At 40.8% G+C, this 20002-nt stretch overlaps 1 protein-coding gene across 1 annotated transcript in view; it reads left to right on the forward strand.

The window, feature by feature from the left end:
- Positions 1 to 2135: 2135 nt before the first annotated feature.
- The window catches only part of RTTN (rotatin), an 85619-nt gene continuing 67752 nt past the window's right edge, over positions 2136 to 20002 (forward strand). The window contains exons 1-15 of the mRNA XM_033154818.1: positions 2136 to 2385; positions 4575 to 4762; positions 5624 to 5819; positions 6135 to 6221; positions 7846 to 7936; positions 8283 to 8397; positions 8517 to 8667; positions 10122 to 10287; positions 11529 to 11704; positions 12788 to 12903; positions 13765 to 13935; positions 15876 to 16088; positions 17566 to 17678; positions 18550 to 18676; positions 19147 to 19272. Of these exons, the coding sequence (XP_033010709.1) occupies positions 2313 to 2385; positions 4575 to 4762; positions 5624 to 5819; positions 6135 to 6221; positions 7846 to 7936; positions 8283 to 8397; positions 8517 to 8667; positions 10122 to 10287; positions 11529 to 11704; positions 12788 to 12903; positions 13765 to 13935; positions 15876 to 16088; positions 17566 to 17678; positions 18550 to 18676; positions 19147 to 19272 (2109 nt within the window). The 5' untranslated portion in view covers positions 2136 to 2312. The remainder of the gene's footprint in view (positions 2386 to 4574; positions 4763 to 5623; positions 5820 to 6134; positions 6222 to 7845; positions 7937 to 8282; positions 8398 to 8516; positions 8668 to 10121; positions 10288 to 11528; positions 11705 to 12787; positions 12904 to 13764; positions 13936 to 15875; positions 16089 to 17565; positions 17679 to 18549; positions 18677 to 19146; positions 19273 to 20002) is intronic.

Genomic DNA, 20002 nt, shown 5'->3' on the forward strand with positions numbered 1-20002 from the left:
TGGGTTTTCCCAATCTGAGAATAAGCCTAAAAGGGGGACTGTTCTGACAAGAGGAGAGAGGTGAGAAGCCGGTTGCAAATTATGCCCCCCCCCCATCCTGCTTTATAGGTGTAGAGGTCCCTTATCCCATAAGAGAGAACCTTTTGGGAATGGCACATGCAGAAAGAGAGGAGCGAAATCCATCCATCCATTTGTCCAAAAATAGCAGATAAGAATAAATATTTGCTTTCCTTTTTATTGTATTGCCATCTGCTGGCCATTCCTTGAAACTACAGGCTGGGATTTAATCAGTGCCAGATTTATGTATAGGCTAAGTAGGCTGAAGCCTAGGGCCTCTAAATCTAGGGGGCTTCGCCAGCCTGCCCGCTCTCCAGTGCTGCAGTCTCCCCTCTCACAAAATTGTAAACCCAAGACTTCATGCAAGGGCAGGGCAACTCAGGCCCAGCAACTATTAGATTCAGGGCTACCCGGTGGGGCCCAATTTGAAGCAGTGGTGCACAACTTGATTTTTTTTTTGTAGGGCCCCAGTTCACACCCAAAGTCTGCAAAATCTTATAGATATAAATAAAATCCATCTAGATTGCCTTGGTGTAGGGCCCCCCTTAGGAGCGGCCCACGGGGCCCAAGTTGGCCCAATTGCTCCAATTGTCTTAAGGTCAGCCCTGATGAGACTGTGTAGGGGTTGGACTGACAAGCCCTGCACCATCTAGGTCCCTGATGTCACCATTCAGAGTACAGACTCAAGGACTTGTTATGGAAATAAAGGGGGGCACTTATTGGAAATCAGTTTTGTCACCTCTTCCCCCCAAACCCTGAGACAATGAGCCCAGCCACCTTTTATTCACAGTCGCATAAGCACTACACTACAACATGGCCTGCACCCAATCTTGTTTTTGTACAATCTTGTTTGTCCTCAGCAACCAAAATTATATTATCAACATATACAAGCAGAAAAGTTGTTTTCCTTCATTTGCAAGGAATCATACAAAACAAAGTGGCACTAATAAAGAAACGTTCCAGTGTGGCAACAGAAAGCAAACTAAAAATGCTTTTGCAGTTGATCAAAACCATCCAGCAATATCAAGTTATAGGAAAACTGGTGCTATTAACAGTAATCCTTCTGGTTGGTTAATTGGTTTGGCAACTCCCAGGCACATGATGTGTGATGCTAATTACTTCCCCCAAGAGTTAAATGATAACTGATCAGAGGCAGCTACCGGAGAGCTATGAGATTCAGGTGAGTGTGAGGGTCAGATGACTTGTCAATCCCAGCAGGTATATAAGAGGACAACCCGGCCTGCGGCCTGCCCAGGCCTTAGCCCATCTCTTTCTATTCCCGTACTTTTGCACAGGTCACCAGATTGTGGTTGTATATTTGTCTGTAACTTGAAGCTTTGGGCTGTAAAACAGAACAGAATCATAGAGTTGGGAGGGTATAAAAAGGTGTGGGATGAAGCTATTAATGATAAATTAACACGTGCCATTAAGGTAAGACGTGGAATACACAAGAGAAATGATTTTGAGCAGACACGGAAGGTGTTTGTAGAATATGCACTGTTAAAATGGAAAGGGGTCAAACCATCACGAGGTGTTGAAATTTTGGGAGGTTGGATTGTTACAATGGAATGGTCTTGGTTTTGGGCTGCACAGCACTTTCTTATTTATTTATTTATTTATTATTAGTTTGTCAAAATAATAATAATAATAAATTTAAAAGTGAATTCACAATCCCAAGTAAACGGAGTTAGGAGCATGGCATTAGTAAGGGCAGTGAATCGCCTCTTTTCTTTTAATAATGTATGTCTACACTTCGTGACTTTTGCGCCGAAGTCCCATAGGACTCAACAGGACTGGCGTCCGAATAAGCACACATGGAATCGCGCTGTCAGGGGACGCGAAGGCAGCAGCAGCCTTTGGAAGCTAAGCGCGGGAGAAGAAGCGGGACTCGGGACACAGCCGCCGCTCACGCAACGGCGGCGGGCACGCAAACGAGGGAGCGGGCTGAGCGGCTTGTTTCCCAGGCAACGGCAAACCCTCATCAGCCGGAAGCCTCGGCTCAGGGCTCGCGAGAGCGCAAACCTGGCCGACGAGAGAAAGCTCCACTTCCGCCACCCCCGCACGCCGCTGAGGGAACGGGAGCCCGAGAAAGGACTACAGCTCCCAGGGGCACCTTTCGGGCAACCGTTCTCGCCCCTTGCTCTCGCGAGGTGGCCCGCCGCCGCTCCGTTCCCCAACCCCGCCTCTCGCAAGTTCGCGCTCGCTTGCGGCGCGGTGGTTGAATGTGGGGCCGCTGAGGGAAGGCGGTGGCGGCGATGGCAGCGCGCTCCGCCGCCGCGTCGTCTCCTCCGACGGAGCTGTCCTTGTCGCCGTTCGTCCGGAAGCTTCGTAAGTAGCGGAGACGAGCGCGGTGGAACCGCAGCCGCTGCTTCCAGGGGCGCCGGAATGAGCGGCAGAGGGAAACTTCCTTCCAGGGCGCAGCTGCTGTTTTCCGCGCTAAATGCGCGCAGGGCTTCAGTCCGAGTCTGCCTTCCTGCGCGCGCTCCTTAGAGAGTGAATCTATACAGTACACACACACAGGATTCACTCTCTAAGGAGCGAATATTAGAATTGTAGAGTTGGAAGGAATCCCGTGCAATGCAGGAATCTCAACTAAAGCATCCTTGGCAGGTGGCCGTCCAAACTCTGCTTAAAAACTTCCAAGGAAGAAGAGTCCACAACTTCTTGTGAGGAGGCTGTTCCACTTTCTGGTGACTTGAATCCGTTGCTTGGGGTCCTACCCTCCGGAGCAGGAGAAAACAAGCTTGCTCCACCCTCCGTGTGACAGACTCTTTGATACTTCAAGATAGCTATCATATCTCCTCTTTCCCAAGCTAAACATACCCAGTTCCTTCAAGCACTCCTCCTAAGGCTTGGTTTCCAGACCTTGGATCCTCTTGCTCGCCTTCCTCTGCACACGTTCCAGCTGTTCAATATCCTCCTTAAATTGTGGTGCCCAGAACTGGACACAGTTCTCCAGCTGTGTAGAAACCCTCACCAAAGTTGTTGAGTCCCCTTGCAGTGCCTAGCTATGCTACTGCAGTTCTCCATGTGTGTGGTCTGTCCAGGGCAGAAAACAGTGGTACTATTTGATTGGGATACTATACTTCTGCTGATGTAGCTTATAATAGCATTAGGGTTTGTTTGTTTGTTTGTTTTTGTTTGTTTTGCTGCTGCAGCACACTGCTAACTCATGTTAAGCTTGTGGTCTACCAAGACCCTTAGATCCTTTTCACATATACTGCTGGCAAGCCAGGTGTTGGTTATTCCTGCCTAAGTGTAGAGCCTGACATTTGTCCCTATTGAAAATCCTTTTGTTAGTTTTGGCCAAGTTCCCCAATCTGTTAAGGTCCTCTTGAATCCTGATTCTGTCTTCCATGGCTACCCCTCCCAGTTTGGTGTAATCTGCAGATTTGATGAGCATATTTTCTGTGCTGTTCATTTCATGAGTGCTCACTTGCTTTCTCTTCTCGCCTTACCCCCATCCTATGACTTGAGTAAAATCAAATTGTGTACAGTACAGGAGTTTGCAGAGAGTGATGCAGTGAGTAAAAGATCATTACATAACCGTGTGGTGTGGCATTATTACCACTGAGATAGATAGGGCACTGTAGGAAGTATGTTTAGTTTTATAATCATAGTCTTCACCAGAGTCATAGTCTGTGGGGTGCCAGGAGGGCTGGGTGAACCAGGCACCCCCAGCGTGGCCCGACACTCCTCTCTGCCCACCAAGAGCCGCATTGGCCGGCCGGGCTCCTCTCTGCATGGCTGTGCAGGTGGCTCAGCTTGCCCTGGTTTGCTCCGGTGGGGGTGGGGTCACTTCAGCAGAGAGGGCTGGGCTGTTGCCTGCTGCCCAGAGTGCACCCGCTCCAGTGGCCTATAACTGATGCTGTGCTGCTGGTCTTCACCTATAGTTGTACCATCTAAAAGCTTTCTGAATTAGATCCATGATGCTTATATTCCAGTTTGATGCAGAGGTAGGCATATGTAAACCCATTGGTTTTATTTATTTATTGTTAAAAGATTGGTTTCTGAGTGGCAGCTTTTAAGGTCAAATCAAGTTGCTGTTGCTCATGAAGAAAGATAAAAAATGGTTTGTGGGGTGGGGATGGGTGGGAAAGGGGAAACAGTATGTGAGTGACAGAGGTATGGAAATGAAGAGCAGATATGTATGTCTTGTGGTCCGGAGTATAGGATCAACTGAAATTTTCTGTGTAGTACCATTACCAAATGTATTTGCCTCTCTTGATTTGTTTAAAGTCTTAGAATCATAGAATTGTAGAGTTGGAAGTAATCCCAAGGGTCTTGCCCCATGCACTGCAGGAACCACAACTAAAGAATCCCTGACAAATGACTATCTAACCTGTGCTTTAAAACCTCCCATGAAGGAGAGCAGAGTCCACCACCTTCTTAACATGTATTGGGAGTAAAGACTTGGGAAGCTGGTTTCTGTGCTGAACTTACTAGGGATAATCAATGCATCTGATTTAAAGTATCAGCTGAACTTGTTCCATTTTCATTTCATGTTTTTTGAACAGGTCATCAGCTGGCTGAAATTAGAGAACGTGCTCTTAGAAATATTTTGTGTAAATTGGATCACAACTTGGTTACATATGATGACTTGGTTCAAGAAAAACTCCTGTTTCTCAGTCTTCTGGAGTGGTTCAACTTTCCCGTAGTACCAATGAAAGAAGAGGTTCTGAATTTAGTGAGCAACCTGGTGAAGGTACAGTTATCTGTTTTGTTACATGTTCCTGAAAACAGCAAACCATCTACCATGCATATCCATGCTCAAAAGTACCGGTACTTACCGGTACATGTTACCCCACTTAATGTAAAGCTACTTCGGCATTAAAAGAACATTGGAAAGCAAAATGATATGCCATGATGTATTTCTTTTGAAAGGTGACTTGAATGAGATGCTCAGTACATGGTTATCTTCTAAATACAGCTCCTTCTGAGATCCTCTGCTATGCATATGAAGCTAAATGATTGTTGCACACCACCCCAATCTCTGAGTGGTGCAAGATTCTAGGGGTTCGAGGCCCTTATCCAGGGTTCGTGTTTCCTTTGGAATGAGGAACAGTGGAGACTGTGGTGTCTTTATGATATATGATTTATTTACACATATATAAAACTGCATCAACACTCCAAGAGGTTCTTGCTTCTCCCATAACTATAGCCTTGGATTCCAACAGAAATCGAGCATGGCTCTGTCTTCCAGCTGCCCAGCCTACACCCTTGCTTCTACCTTCTAGCTCACATACACAACTCAACTCTGGCCTTTGTCTTTCTACCTACTAGCGATTTGAGGGTGTGGCGCCCACCCATTTGCTCTCTAACACGGAACCATTTGCTTTGTTAGCTTAACAACCCATACCTAGGCCATTAGCTCACCAGCAAGCTAGCCTGGCCATTCCAGAATTTTGAATCTGTGCTGGGTCCAGGAATTAGAAGCATATGAAACTAATTATCTTTTGTATGCTGCCTTGGACAGGCTTTTTCTTGCAAGGCACATTTAAATAAATAAACGCTTGGAGAATTGGCCATTTTGTTTTTTAACTTCATATCATCTTTCTAATTTTAGCACCCATCTGCTGTGGAACAATTGGTTGGGATTGGGGCAATAGAGTTTTTCACTCAACTTCGTCCAAATGTAGATCCAAACCTGCAGGCTGTGATTGATGGGATTTTGGATGGGCTATTTGTGTTGCCGAAAGAAATCTCTGCTGATTATCAGGAAGTGTCTTATCAAATGTCCTTGCCAGAAGTGAATAATATAGGTAAGTTACACCTTTATACACAGCATTTTTATTTTTATTTTGCAAAGTGTGGGCCTTGTATTGAAAATATCAAGTTATTTAGCTCGGATGCTAAACCTTTGTTAATGGTATCTGTGTTTGTGACTGCTGATCCCTTCAGTGATTTTCAGAGAGAGAATTGGCGATTTGAAAGTATAAATCTTCAAAAATGAAAATACTGGAAGGAAGCAGATCTACTTTTAAAAAGGAAAAAAATGACTGTATATGATCCAGAGTTTAAAAAAAGCTATTTAATACAGTTAATGCTGCTATTTACTATGGTTTTATGTTTTTAAGTATTGTCAGAAGAAGCTAATGCTGGATACTTTGATCAAGGGGGAAATAATTTGCAAGAGATGGGAATACCACCAAAACAGCTAGCTGGTAGGTAATTTTATAACAATGAAGTAAACGTATGTTGGATAGTTTTCTAGATTTGTTAGTGTAATTGAGCACCACTGAGAAGGAATGAAGTTTCAACATTGTTTAAAGATTCTTCCTTTTAATTTTTGTTTTATTGGTGTTTTTAAAATAGATAACCCCACCTGTATTGCGGTTATGGCGATGGAAGCCTTGGACACCATTTAGATGAGCTGATATATCATGGAATGTTCATGAACATTCAGAGCAATTGGGGGAACAAAGTTTTCAGTTGGGTGAAGGAAGGGGAAAATATGTATTTATTTAAAAGACTTTAAATGTTTTTTTTCAGCAGGCTCCCAGAGCACCTTATAGAGCCATTAAAAAAAAAAGTTCTGTCCTTGGCTTCCAATCTAAGACAAAACACGCAAGAAAAGTAGATTGGAAGTCAGGAGAAAATAAGGAAATTTGGGTGCAAGGACTTCTCATGTCCATACTAATAGCATAGCTGTTGCCAGGTGACAATTGATAAAAGGAAGGAACCTGATTCCTTGGCAAATTGTCAGTCTGGCTATGATTAAAACCTCACATTGAGGGGAAAGATAGGCCTAGCCTTGCTATGAAGCAGGATGAAGATAGGGAAAAGATCCTTAATATAGGGGAGCTTATATTATCCCAGAGCCAATGTGACTGAAAGAAAGGTACAGACTAGGCAACAGATTGAGAATCGGGTATACAGTGGTGCCCCGCTAGACGAAAATAATTCGTTCTACGAGTGTCTTCATAGAGCGAATTTTTCGTCTAGCAAAGTGGCAATGCAGCGCGGAGGTTTTCGCGCTAAAAAAATAAATAATTCTTTTTTGTCTTGCGAGGCAGCCCCATTGACTTTTTCGTCTTGCGGGGCAGCTTCCGCTAGACGAATGCCGTTCGTCTAGCAAGTTTTTCGTCTAGTGAGGCATTCGTCTAGCGGGGCACCACTGTATAAGAAAAGATAGATGGCATGGGGCTGGGGGGGGGAAGGAGGCAGAAAAACTAACACCTGAGAAAGCGTTAATCCAGGAGGAGGGGAACTTCAACTATTGATTTGAACTTATTAACAACTTAGAAGTAAGTTTTATACCAGTGTTGGAATTTTATGCAATCAAAAGGAAGTGCTTAGATACCGGCCCTAATTGGCAGGTGGAACCATTAGCTATAGTATTCTTTTTAAAAATATATATAACCTTGGTTCAAAATGGTTTCATCGAAAATGTACCAGTTTGTCTTTTCTGGTAGGCTTCTGTTAATAATCTGGGGCTTTTGACCAGATGGTGCAATCCATCTAACTTTTAGATTGCATCCCTAGCTCCCCCCCCCCCTTCTAGTTTACATTTAGAAAATGGCTCCAGGGCAAAGCAAAACAAACAAAACTCTAGCTTCAAGAATGGCGTTGAGAGATATTTCTTACCATTTAAGCCTTTGAAAATTAGTGTTGGGCATTGTAGTTTTCAAACAATGAAAAAGGTATATTGGGATGGGGAAACGAGATAAGAGTAATCCGCTGTAGGAGTGCTTATCAGTTTCTACAATGGAAATACTGAATGATACCTGTTTGCTCTGTGTTTCAGTATATGGCACACAGTAAAAATAGCCTTTCTTCCATCCTCAGTGAAACACGGCGTGAAATCCTTCAAATTTTCTACATTTCCATGGTTATCCCTGACCACAACAGATAGACATGTTCTTTCATCAAGTGAAAGGTATGTGAAATTAATTGTAGCTTTATTGTGCTCTGTGACAGGGAATAAAAATTGCTACGTTGCTTCTTTAAAGTGCAATTTCTATAAGAATCGCGGCAGTTCTCTTTTGTTCTAGAGCCATGCATGGAATTATTAATGAAAGCGCTACCTCTTTGCCTCCTCTCCTCCCAGCCCACCCACTCAGCGTGTGCGTGTCATTTTAAAAAATAAGTTTCCTTGAGCCTTAGTGACAGGGTGGAATATAATCAAATCAGTTATAAAATTATGCCACTGATGGAATATAAAGAGTTGATTACCATAGCTTTGCAAAGCAAGTTCCCAGTAAAAGTTCAAATGTACTTTACAGCTCCCTGAGAAGCAAAAATCACAGTTTAATTTGGAATACCTGTGAGCTTCTACAAGATGTCATCATGCAAGACTTTCCTGCTGAGGTATTTCTTCAGAGACCAAAGATTGTTCAGGTTAGAAATGCTTTTAACAAAAATATTTCATTTAGAAGTGTTAGTGATTTTTGGTTTGCCTTGCTTGCATATATGTTTAGGTCTAAATTCTAATAATGGATGACTTTTGTTTACCTCAGAGTCTTCTGTCACTAACAACACTGGCTTTTGGAAGAGATGGACAGCACCGTTTAGCCTTACAAGCTGTCTTATGTCTGCAGCAATTATGTACCTTCTTAAGAAACAGACTGAACTTCCATAGAGATCCAAGTTTTGTCTCAAGTGAAACTGGTTTGTATCTCTCTCTTTCCCCCTCCCTCTCTTTCATTTCATTGATGAATTGCTTCCCATAAAGCTTCCTGAAACAATTGAATAATAAACAAATCAACAATAAAAACATATATGAAAAGAATGCCAACTTCAGCACAGTTCAGCACAGATTCATACTGGACTAAAAATCCCCACTTGGTCGGAAAAGGATAGGCAACAAAAATGTATAGCTAAATCAGGATAAATTGACTCTTGATTAGACATTGGCCATATACTTTGTTTCTCTCTCCCCCTCTACCGGTTAAATAATTTACAGTTATAGCAAAAATTGTATATATATAATTGCATTCTTGTTTGTTTGTTTGTATTTTTAACCCAATACTTCCTCCAAATGTATCATAGCAGTATTACAGATAAGCACTTCACAACTCATAAAGCAGTTAAGTTACCATTAGATGCCACTCAAGTTTCTTCTATGTTGCACTCTTCTTTTGTGTGTGTTGTTGTTTTCATTTAGCCAGAATAATATCATCGTAACAATAAATCAAATGTGGCAGTGAGAAAACATGGCAATAAACAAGTTGAGATGTCGGATGATTCCATGATTATCTTACATTGTCCCAAACATTATATGTAGATGAATGTTTACTGGTATCCAACTACACCAGTATATAACATGCTTTATTTTCCTGTTTGCATGAGACAGCTATTCAGTCCACATTGCTAATACCAGGCAGGGTGAACATGAAGGAAGAGAAAACACAGGTGGTCACGATTTAGACTTGCCTTGCTTATTTTATTATTATTTATTAAATTTATATTCTCCCCTTCATCTGAGGATCACAGGGTGGTTATAGTATAAAAATACAAAAATATAAAACATAATAACAAACAAAACAATAACCCCTCCCTGGTATTATTTATGCTGGCACACAATTGCAGTGACACAAAGATGCAGCAGAGTATAGAGAGTTGTTGAGGCAAATAATGCAACGATAATTAATTCGGTTCTGCTTGCCTCACATGGGAAGTTAAAATAGCTGTTGATGTGTAAATTGGCAGATCCACAGCTCAAGCCATCACACGATTGTGCTGCCTGTCTCTGTCTTACCAGTTTTTAGGTTATATAAGGAATATACCTGAAGACAAATATTTGATCAAAGTTCACAGCATGGTTCATTAAAGCTAGTCTTTTTACAAGTTTTTTTTTTTAAAAAATTCCATTGCTTTAAAAATATATATAGTGGAAGGAAACCTAGCAAAATAAGAATTATTCCAGATAAATTTTTAGTAGCAGAAATAGCAGTCTTTCCATGTCTTTCCAAGTGCATTCTGAATGTTGACCTAAATCCTGGCTTATATTCAGTTGTATTCTACTGGATAGAAAACATTGTAAACTTATTGAAGTGTTGTCCATCATATTTATTATGTGCTTGCTGCACACAAAAGCCTGATTGTCATTAATGTCATATAAGGTACCGTTTCCCAGAATTCCTCAGTGTCTTATGGCCAAGATGCTAGAAGATCCCTTCATTCTCAGAATGCATCCCCTGGAAGTAGTAGTCCTCGACCTTCTGTGATAGGACGTACAGGTCAGCGTCCCAGAGGTGATGGTCAAGATTGGGATGCAGTATCTTCAAGGTTGGCCAGTAATGTTTTTGTTGTATACCATATACTTGTTAACCTTTTTCAGTTGGTAGCCTCTGTTTGTTTGTTTTCAATTAAAGATTGGAGCTTCTGTCCTTTAAATGTGTGTTTCTAGCCTCATGCATTATAGAACCAAGTTTGAAACTTTAAAATAGATTATTCCAGTCTAGAAATCTTTACAAATGTAGGACTGCACTGTAAGCACTGACCATAACTTCATGTATGTGACAGCAGTGGATATGCAAAGGGGTGCAGATATAGAGTCATCCTCTTAGAACTGATTGAGCAAAGCACATGTTCAAGATCCCCATACATGCAGGGTTAACGCAATAAAAGGTTGAGGGTCATACATGCTGAATGAACCACATAATTCAGTGCATTTCTTTTTGCTTACTGCTATTGTGAATGAATGAATGAATGAATGAATGAATGCCAACTGTCATGGGCTTCCCAAAGCAGCTGGAGTCTTGGAACTGATAGCTGCTAAGTCACCTGGAGGCTGCTTAGTGCTCCTGTGTGAAGCAGGTCTTCATCAAGAACGAAACCGCAGAGCTAATAAGCAGGTTGAAGAAAATGTGTCTCTTTTCAGAGACTTGATGACTGGCTCGTTAATCACTACCTTTAGTCAAGAAGCAACACAACTTTGAATGTCCCAAATTATCTTAGCAGACGGTATGCAAAATGTTGTATTTGGCATTGCGGCGTTCCTTTTTAAATATGAAGAATAAATGTTCACTGTACTCCTGTTCCAAAAAAGTAATACACACCAGGCTCTGTAAACCAGCAAAGAGATGCAGTGCCATCTTGTTAGCTTACTATTAAAAATAGCCTTGTGATTGTATCTTCGGCTTCTTGTATTCACCCTCTTCTAACTGAAGGCTGCAGTATTGTGATAGCTTGGCCTAGTTTTCTGGTAATTTCCACCCAAGTTATGCAGTGATTATAGAAGCAACGTGGGCAAGGTTTTTCACCAAAAGGAGGAGAAGCTGAGTAAAAGGAACACTCTGCCTATGTTGTGCATCACCGTGGTGCATTGAGAAGACTAGACCACTGGTATGTTGGGGTTGGGGTGCAGATTGAGAAGGTAGAAGAAAGTGCCACCAGACATCCAAAGTGGTCCTCCAGTTACAGTATTTGCCATGCAACATTTGCCATGCAGCTTGCTTTTTGCTACTTGCAAATAGTAGGATAGGCTGTATTGTGTATTGATAAGGTTGTTTGTTTGCTTTTCGCAGTAGAAGCAGTTCTCATGCTAATGCGAATTCCAGAGTTCACTCACCTTTGGATATGGGCCCTATTGACCTGCCAGAACTGGAGAATGAGGATACTTTAGAGTTACAGTTCCAACAGCTTAGCCTCCCTCAGTTCTGTGTAGCCATTTTGGAATATGCTGTGCCTCTTCTAAGAACAGGTAATTCTTTTTTTTAAAAGGAATTCTGGGCTTATAATAGGCCAGGTGTTCTATAGCTGCAGCTTCTATTCATTCAAAATATTAAGATATATATATATGCGTGCTAATGAAACTCAAAATAATTTGTATGCATGAAACGAGGATACTTGGCAGAAGGCTTTTTAACATATTTACCCGTTGTGAATCTCTGTGCATTCTGTGGGCTCTTGCTAGGAACCTGAGCAACTTAGATTTTATTAACGTGTCCGGCAGCCATCATGAAAGCAAATTTCTTTTGAAATCAATTTCTGTGTTGCTTCCGACCTCACCTCTGCTTTACACTCATTTTATAGCTTTGAGCAACTCGCTTATCTCCATCTAGTTGAGTGATCTTTCCACTATAACCAAATAAATGTCAGACGAGCTAGTGACTTCACCAAGGTCACTAAGTGAGTTTGCTAAGCAAGTAGCAGGAAAAGTTTTCAGCAGGGAACAAAAGGTTGAAACAGGAGGTGCCTTCTGAATCTCTATTGGCATAGTATTCCATAGGACTGGGTCGATGACAATAAATGCAGTATTTCGGGCTGATGTCAAATTACCTTTCCCAGCTTGGGGGACAACCAACATCTGGTGGATGGTCACAATGATCAAGCTGGGATATAAGGGTTTAGGTGGTGCCTGAGGTACCTTAGACCTAAGTTGTTCAGGGCTTTGTAAATTAATACAGGTACCTTGAACCTGGCTCAGTAGATGGACAACCAAGTGCAGATGTTTTAACATTTATATTGCATGGACTACAAGTGCCAGAAGGCTGACGAGTGCTACTCTCTCAGTCCAGTGCTGGACATAGCCCTAAAGCTCAGAAGATAATAAGGTGCTTCTGATACCCATCCCACTGAGTTCTTCTAGCAGAAGTAATAGGGTGACACTGTCCTGTCTCTTGCATCATATAGGCTGTCCATCAGGGTTTTCATGGCTGATTCAGTTCTGAAATTGAGTTTTAACCCAGATTGTAGTGGATCTAGATAACCAAATCAATTAATAGAAATTTCTTACTGTAATATCCTTCTTCAATACCTTACCTTTACCTGTGTAAATTCTCAGGTAGTAAGAAAGTGACCATGCACGTTCTGGAGTGTCTTGCTGAGGACCTGCTGCTTATTTCTGATGCCGTGTCTGAAGATATTTGGGAAGACAACAGTCTCTTTGGGCTGGAACTTGTGAGTATCTCAGATGTCTGTGTCTTGGAATTGTGAGTCTCCCTTTGTAGAAATGGCTTAGAAATCTGCATTTACTTTATATCTGTTTCTAGTCCCATTTCATGCCAAGAATTTAGAATGGGCCCCATATACATATATATTTTAAGTAGCTATAAAATCCCCCCATTTTGCTTAGTAATATAACAATTTGAAAAACCCTTAGAAATCCAAAATAGCTCAACATTCTTAAAGCAGAAATTCATCAATTAATCTGTGTAAGAATGCTCTGCTTGAATCAAACATATAAACTTGTTTTTGAGAAGCAGATAACATAGGGGCTTGCTGGACTTTTATGGAAAGAATGAATTTTCACAAGGGGGGGTGCCACCCCTGAGGGAGCCATGCTATAGCAGGTCTTACTTTTCCAGAAAAAGTTATATGGAGGCAGTAGAGACACAAAATTTCAGAACATTTTGAAATCATGCAAGAAATTTTTTTTTTTTGTGGAAAACTAAAGTAAGCAGAAACAGATATTTTTTTGTGGGGGAGGGAGGACAAGTCCTTGGAGAGAAGACACAAGATTCCTCCCATTTCCCTCCCAAATGCGGAGCCACATCACTGTGTGCAACAGACTTCTCCAATGAATTGTAACAGTTGAGGAGACTAAAATAGCTTTATACTGTATTTCTAATGAGCTATAGGGAACCTTCTTACAGCATGAGGACAAGCTGAAATGGTCTTTAAAAAGATGAGAGCACATGTGTGAAATTCACTGGATGTCACTTAACTTGTTCTAAGAGTATTTCCTGTAATGACTGAGTATATCCCTGTCACATACTGTTCATAAATATTGAACTTGGTGAACTTCCTTTTAATTTGCAGAAGGAAAAACTGCTTGGAGTCCTAGATACCCTGGGTGAAACCATGTCCTACCACAAAAATAATGCAAGTTCAGAGCAGCCTGAGCTTGTGATCATCCACCACAGAATGGCATATGTTAGTGTTTCACTTTTCACCATTCGACTACTGCAATCACTTATCCCTGTGGAAAAGGTGAGACTCTTCACTACTTGAAATACTACTTTTTTAAAAAAAAGCTTACTTGGGTAGAAAGTACTTTTCAAGATTTATATGGTCCTTCAGATTAAGTAAAGATCCATTACAAATACACAATACATATTAAGAAAATCAGTAAGGAATGTGGTATTGTTATTCTTTTGAGTGATATGCACTATAACTTCACTTGGGGCAAAAAATGAAAGTGTCTAATTTGAACTTTAATTCTTGCTTAATTCCCTAATGACAAGTGTGCAGTCTGCTACAGTCAGTACCAGACATCTGATAATTTGTATGTGCATGTGTGTTTGTCTCTTTTTGAAAAAAAAGTGGAAAACGTGCTCCATAAATATTTCCTTGTAGACAAGATTAATTTTAAAAGGTTAAAATGCATTCCTGGAAGCAGGTGGTTTAAGATTGATCATATCAATAGGTAAAATTTCATTAGCGATAACCAAATAATATGTTCTCCCTAGTTCTTGAAAGCAGTTAGGCCAATAATTACCTGACTATTGTTTTATTTGTGTGTGTTTTTTTGACATGGGATCAGCAGGTGCTTGGTGATTTTATTCAGTACAGAGAGGTGACAATGAAGAGTTCAGTTGGGGGGATCTTTATTACACTGGTTAACTATCAAAAGACTATGTTGTTCATGTAGATTATGCATGCATGAAGATGGGATAAAACATTAGCACCCCGCTGTGTCTTAAAGTATTTGTTGTTGGAGCATTCTAAAGGAACAGTAAATCTTAAAATGTGGATTAGGTGTGCTGTCTGCCATCTGGTGGTTAAAGAAAATAATGTTTACAGCTCAGCCTACATCCCAGTTAATCCAGATGTGCTTTAGGGCTGATGCACACAATATGTATCCTGCACAGATATAATTTTTATGTACTTAAAATATAATGTAAAGCAGGCCTTAGTTCTATTTATACCCATCCTGATGGGGAATGGGGCGGGCCTTTTAGTTTTGTTGCTTCTTGATAATGGTAAGGGGCAATAAATGCATAGCTGTAGCTGCAAAGCACAACAAAGTTGCTGGCTGAACATTGTGTGGATCCAGCTGCTGTAAATTCAGGTGCTGTATGTCCCACCCTAAACAGCTATTTGCTGGCACAGAGGCTTTAGCTATCATAGCCATTACTTTCTAAAATATATACCTTGGGGGTGGAGTAGCTAGCCAATGTGGTGCCCTCAGATCTGGTGGGCTGTGGTTACTGCTGATCCTCAGGGATCATGGGAACTGTAGTCTAGAACATCTGGAAGGCAATAATGATATATATATATATATATATATATAGTGTGTGTGTGTGTGTGTGTGTGTGTAATAAAGGTCTTATTCGGAACTATTGTGTGTGCACTCTCCTCTTTTTAGAGGGGAAGTTCAGTACTTAGGATACCATTGCTTAACAGTTCCCGCTACACCAGAATGTGTAGAATCTGATTCCTTCAGATTAATGAACTGAAGAGAAGTAATAAAGGAGGTGGAGTAATGCATGCTAGGCCCAGAATTTGAAAAGCCTTAAATTCTTCTCAAAAGCTCACTGATAGGGCTGCCAAATTTTGTGCAGTTTCTGTATGGTTTTAGGGGTTGTTCCCTGTGCAGTGCATTTTGAACTCAAAATACACAGCCTTATCTAACTTGGAGATTGCAACTGTAACCTCATATAGGATTTTGCCTTGGCCAGTTGATCGCTTTTCGGCATCGTTATTTAGCTCAAATTCTATAGGTACCACCTCATGACTACACACATTGCTTTGAATAAAAGCGTTAGCTTAGCACACCTGCAGATAAATGTTCATTATTATTATTTTGGGATTTTTTGTGTTAAAAATTATTTACAAATGGTCAATAAATAACATAATAAAAATAATACCTAATATTTGTATTTATTTTCAAATAGACTCTTAGTCTGTTCTGTCCTCCTTTTCTTAAGGCTGACTGTGTTTTACCAGAGAGTTTACTAGCAGCTTTATTTGACCTTTCCGTGGACATGCCTTTCTCCTTGGAATATCCAAGTATTCATGACTCTGTCATAGCTTATTTGGAACAAATGACTTCAGAAAACTACAGTATCTATAAACAAGCTGCAGAGGCTGCCTATTCTGTTGAGTGTACCTGTAACTTCATGGCGGAAGTCCACAAGGAGGTAGGAAACATTGAATTCAGTGATCCAAGTGGGGAATTTTATTCCAGTTGATTTTCATATATGTTGTGGCGGTGTCCTTTTAAATAGCTTTTGGATATATATATATTTTTAAAATTGTTTTGATATATGCAAATGTTTTGGCTGTTCTTATATATGCAGTTGCTCTGTGTGTTTTTATTGTATTGTAAATCACCTCAGGATGCCTCATGGGAAGCGACCCATAAATGAAATAATAATAATAATAATAATAATAATAATATAATTTGTTCTTGACAATTTATATACCACTTAATTATAATGATCTCATAAGCAGTGCATGAGTAACTCGGTGCGACCCCCCCCTCCAGTCAAAACTATAAAATCAGAATGTAGGTTTTAAAAGTCTCAGTAGCCACCAGCAGGGAGAGAGCCTGTCTTACCTCAGCTGGAAGGGAGTTACATAAAATTGGGCCCACAGTACTGAATGCCAAGCTCCTGTTGAATACAAGCCATGCATCCGAACCTTGGGGAACCACAAATAGTGACTTTCCTTAAGACCTCAGTGATTTGGCAGTGTAAACTGTAATGGGGTGACATCCTTTGTTGAAGAATTATTTCATCAGTGTTCCAGAATAAGGGCAAGAGGGTGAAGGTCTACATTTTACCATTCTGAGTTCTTTTCATCCTTGGGTAGTTAGGTGTGTGAGAAAGTGTCTTTTTGGGGAAGAGAGGACAGCTTGGCCTGACTGGTGCACGGGTAAAAATGTCATCAAGTTGTTTTAATCTTATATATGCTTGTTACATCTCAAGAGCTAGCCCTGTTCACAATAGGGTTAGTTTCTAAGATGTAACAAGATAATGACAATAATGGGTATGTCAGTTTGTTGTGTTTTACAGATTATATTATTTACTTGTTGTGATCGCTATCCAAAGCACTTCCTTGTCTCTACTGTACTGTTCTCTCTGTGTGTGTGTGTGGGGGGGGGGAAATCACGTTGCTACTCATGAGCAACCTTATAAGTTCTCTTAGCTGTGTTGACATAGATGATCTTCCCGTAGTGCCACACACTCTGCCATAGAATGAGTTGCACTAAGGTTATTGAAGGTATTTTGAGAGAACCATCTATTGCCCTATATTTCAACAGTACACCCCTCTTGGATTGTACGACTTAGTGAAATCACGCTGCAATGTGGGCAGGCTTAGGCATGCTTGATCTATCCTTGGTCCTGCTTGCCAGTAAAATTCACTCTTGTGTTATTTAAGTGTATTACATGGTGGTATTAATGGGTCTGCTGTAGACTGGTTCTGGGTGTACGTGTTGCATTTTTGATGGCTACCATTCCTAGTTGACGGCTACCATTCCTAGTTGAATCCATTGTAATTAGCAAATGATTACTTGTTTGAAAGATAATGCTTGTTCATTAACCCTTAAGTGAGCTGTTTCAGTATTTTATTTTTTAATTTTAAATTTTGTGATTCATATGTACTCTCTTGTAGGGAGAAAATAATCTTCTTGATCTACTGGAGATGGTAGAACAGGCCCTAAAAAGTCTCCCATATCATCAACACTTCCCTCTACTTCAGGAATTCCTCAACATTTGCTCAGATATGTAAGCATACGGCAACTTAACTTGCAAGAAAGCCCCATGTCATGATGCTGGAGACAAGAGTACAGGGCTATTTTTAAAAGTATGGGCCTATACTTAAATTGTTAAGCTGCCTGTCTGTCTTAAGTTTAGCCAGTAGTAAATGCTGGCTTACAACACAATCCTATACACTCCTATCTGGGAGTAAGATTGCAATCCTGTCCTCTTAGGTAAGTGTGTATAGGATTGCAGTCCTGTCATATGTTGTGCCATAGATACACAGGATGATTTTCTGGACAGTACATGTGAAGAAGGAGGCTCCTGTTCAAGGATCCCACCATCCCTGTAGTCCACCTTAAGAATGTTGGTTAAAGGGCACCCTTTAAATTGTATAAAGCAATAGCAGCCTGTTGGGCAGAGTTGCAGAGCTGTGCTCCCAACACTTATACCACTGTTCCCATATTGACACAGGAAAGTGCACTGTAGCATATGTTTCTTCAGAAATCAGTCACATCCTCACTATACGTTTAAAGTAATGGCTTCACCCAAGGAATCCTGAAAGCTCTACTTTTGTTAAGGGTTGTTGAGGTGGAAAGTTATTAGGAGGCCCCTCACAGCATTACAGTTCCCAGCACCCTTAGAAACTACAGTTCTTAGCATTCTTTGGGGGCCGTTAAAGCGGCATGACTGCTTTAAAAGTATGGTGTGGAGGTGGCCAAATTTGACAGCTTAACAATTAACTACACAGCTACAAAAGATGAGGAAGTAACTGAATTAGTTGTAAGCTCCCGAGTGCCTTGGCTAGGGGGAATCTTCACCCCAAGGCTTAACAAATTGGCTGCCCATGTCTAAGAGCAATTAATTTCTCTTCATATTGAATTATTTCTGTTTGTAGCTGGAAGTCTGCCCAAGCTAGCCCGTTGCTGCAGGCAGAGAGTCAGAAGGTTCTCCTCCATCTGTTGTCCCATCCTCTGCCGAATATACGAACTGAAGCCTATCGTTACTGCCTCAAAACTGTTCAGGTTAGCATTTAAAATGGCTTGCATTTTATTTCCAAGCTAAAGAAAGATTTCTTTTTCTTCCCTACCATTTAGTAATCTCATAGGAACAGTCAGTTTCAAAAGCTGCCTTAGTTGTGTTGGGCTGAAAACCCAGCGTTTTGCTGTATGATGTTAAGCTTGCTTGGCATGAATTATGCCTGAGCACGTTCAGATTTTGCCGAGTTTCACAGAGGAGAGGGATGTGTCTACACAATTTATTTGTCTCTATTCCCTGTCCACCTGCTAAATCATACTTTATTATAGTTCTTCTCATTTGGTGTATATAAAAAGCTGCTCGCTTAAGGCAGATAAACAGAGACAGCAGCCCAGCCCTTAGCATCCATTTTAGTTAATGGTGTCATTATTATCTTGCTGGAAATAGCTTGACTGTTTGTGCGTGGCTTCAATATTGTCAAGACAATACTTAGGTGTCTTTTATGTATTCTTTCTAGGAATGTTTAGGAATTCATAATGCCACTAAACCTGTTTCTTCAGTTAGCTATGGAATACATTTCCTGCTTCATCCCAAAGTTCTCTATGAAATCTGTAGTTTTGGCCTTCAAGACTCCCATCGTGAGGTACTACATTTTGTTCATCTTATCATTTGTGAGTTAATCAGTATTTTGAGAGGTATGGAATACACCAAAGGACTTTCTAAATGGCCAAAGTGTTTTCTTTGATTCAATGGAATTTACCTCAGAATGTTTCAACAGTCATAAGAATGGTGGGGAATTTGGAGAAGACCTTGGTTTTTTTTTTTAATGCCACTAAGTTTCGTGTAGCCCAAGGATGTCATCGTAACAAAAGTCTCCTCTTCTCCCATTCAGGAGACTTGGATTCTGGGAAATGGGGCCTTGCCAAGTGGCCCTTCTTTTCTTCATAGTCTTAACTGTCCCTGCTGTTTTTCAGTGAAGCTAATATGAAGTGTCAGTGAAGCTAATATGTAACCATGCTTTCTGGACTTTTGAAGACTCCCTGTTGGAAGCTTATGCTTTATGTTGCATGTCAAAAACATCACCCAACTTCTTGTAGCAGCACTGTGTTGTTTCAGGCAGAGGAAATATTCTATTATGACAGCTACTGTATATAGCGAATAAGGTGGTGTGTTGATAGTAAAAGGAACAAGTTTGCAAGTAACAAGTTTGCAAGCTGTAACAAGTTTGCAAGGCACTACTAGAATAAACTCTTATATCTTTGTTTTGACAGTGTATTTGCTAGTGTCTGTAAAGGTGTTCAGAGCACTGTCAGGTCATAGATGATTTTCAAAGGGTGGTATTCAAGTAAGTTTTACTTTGAGTAGACCCATTA

This window comes from Lacerta agilis, chromosome 7 (genome assembly GCF_009819535.1).
Source record: "Lacerta agilis isolate rLacAgi1 chromosome 7, rLacAgi1.pri, whole genome shotgun sequence".
Lineage (NCBI taxonomy): Eukaryota > Metazoa > Chordata > Lepidosauria > Squamata > Lacertidae > Lacerta > Lacerta agilis.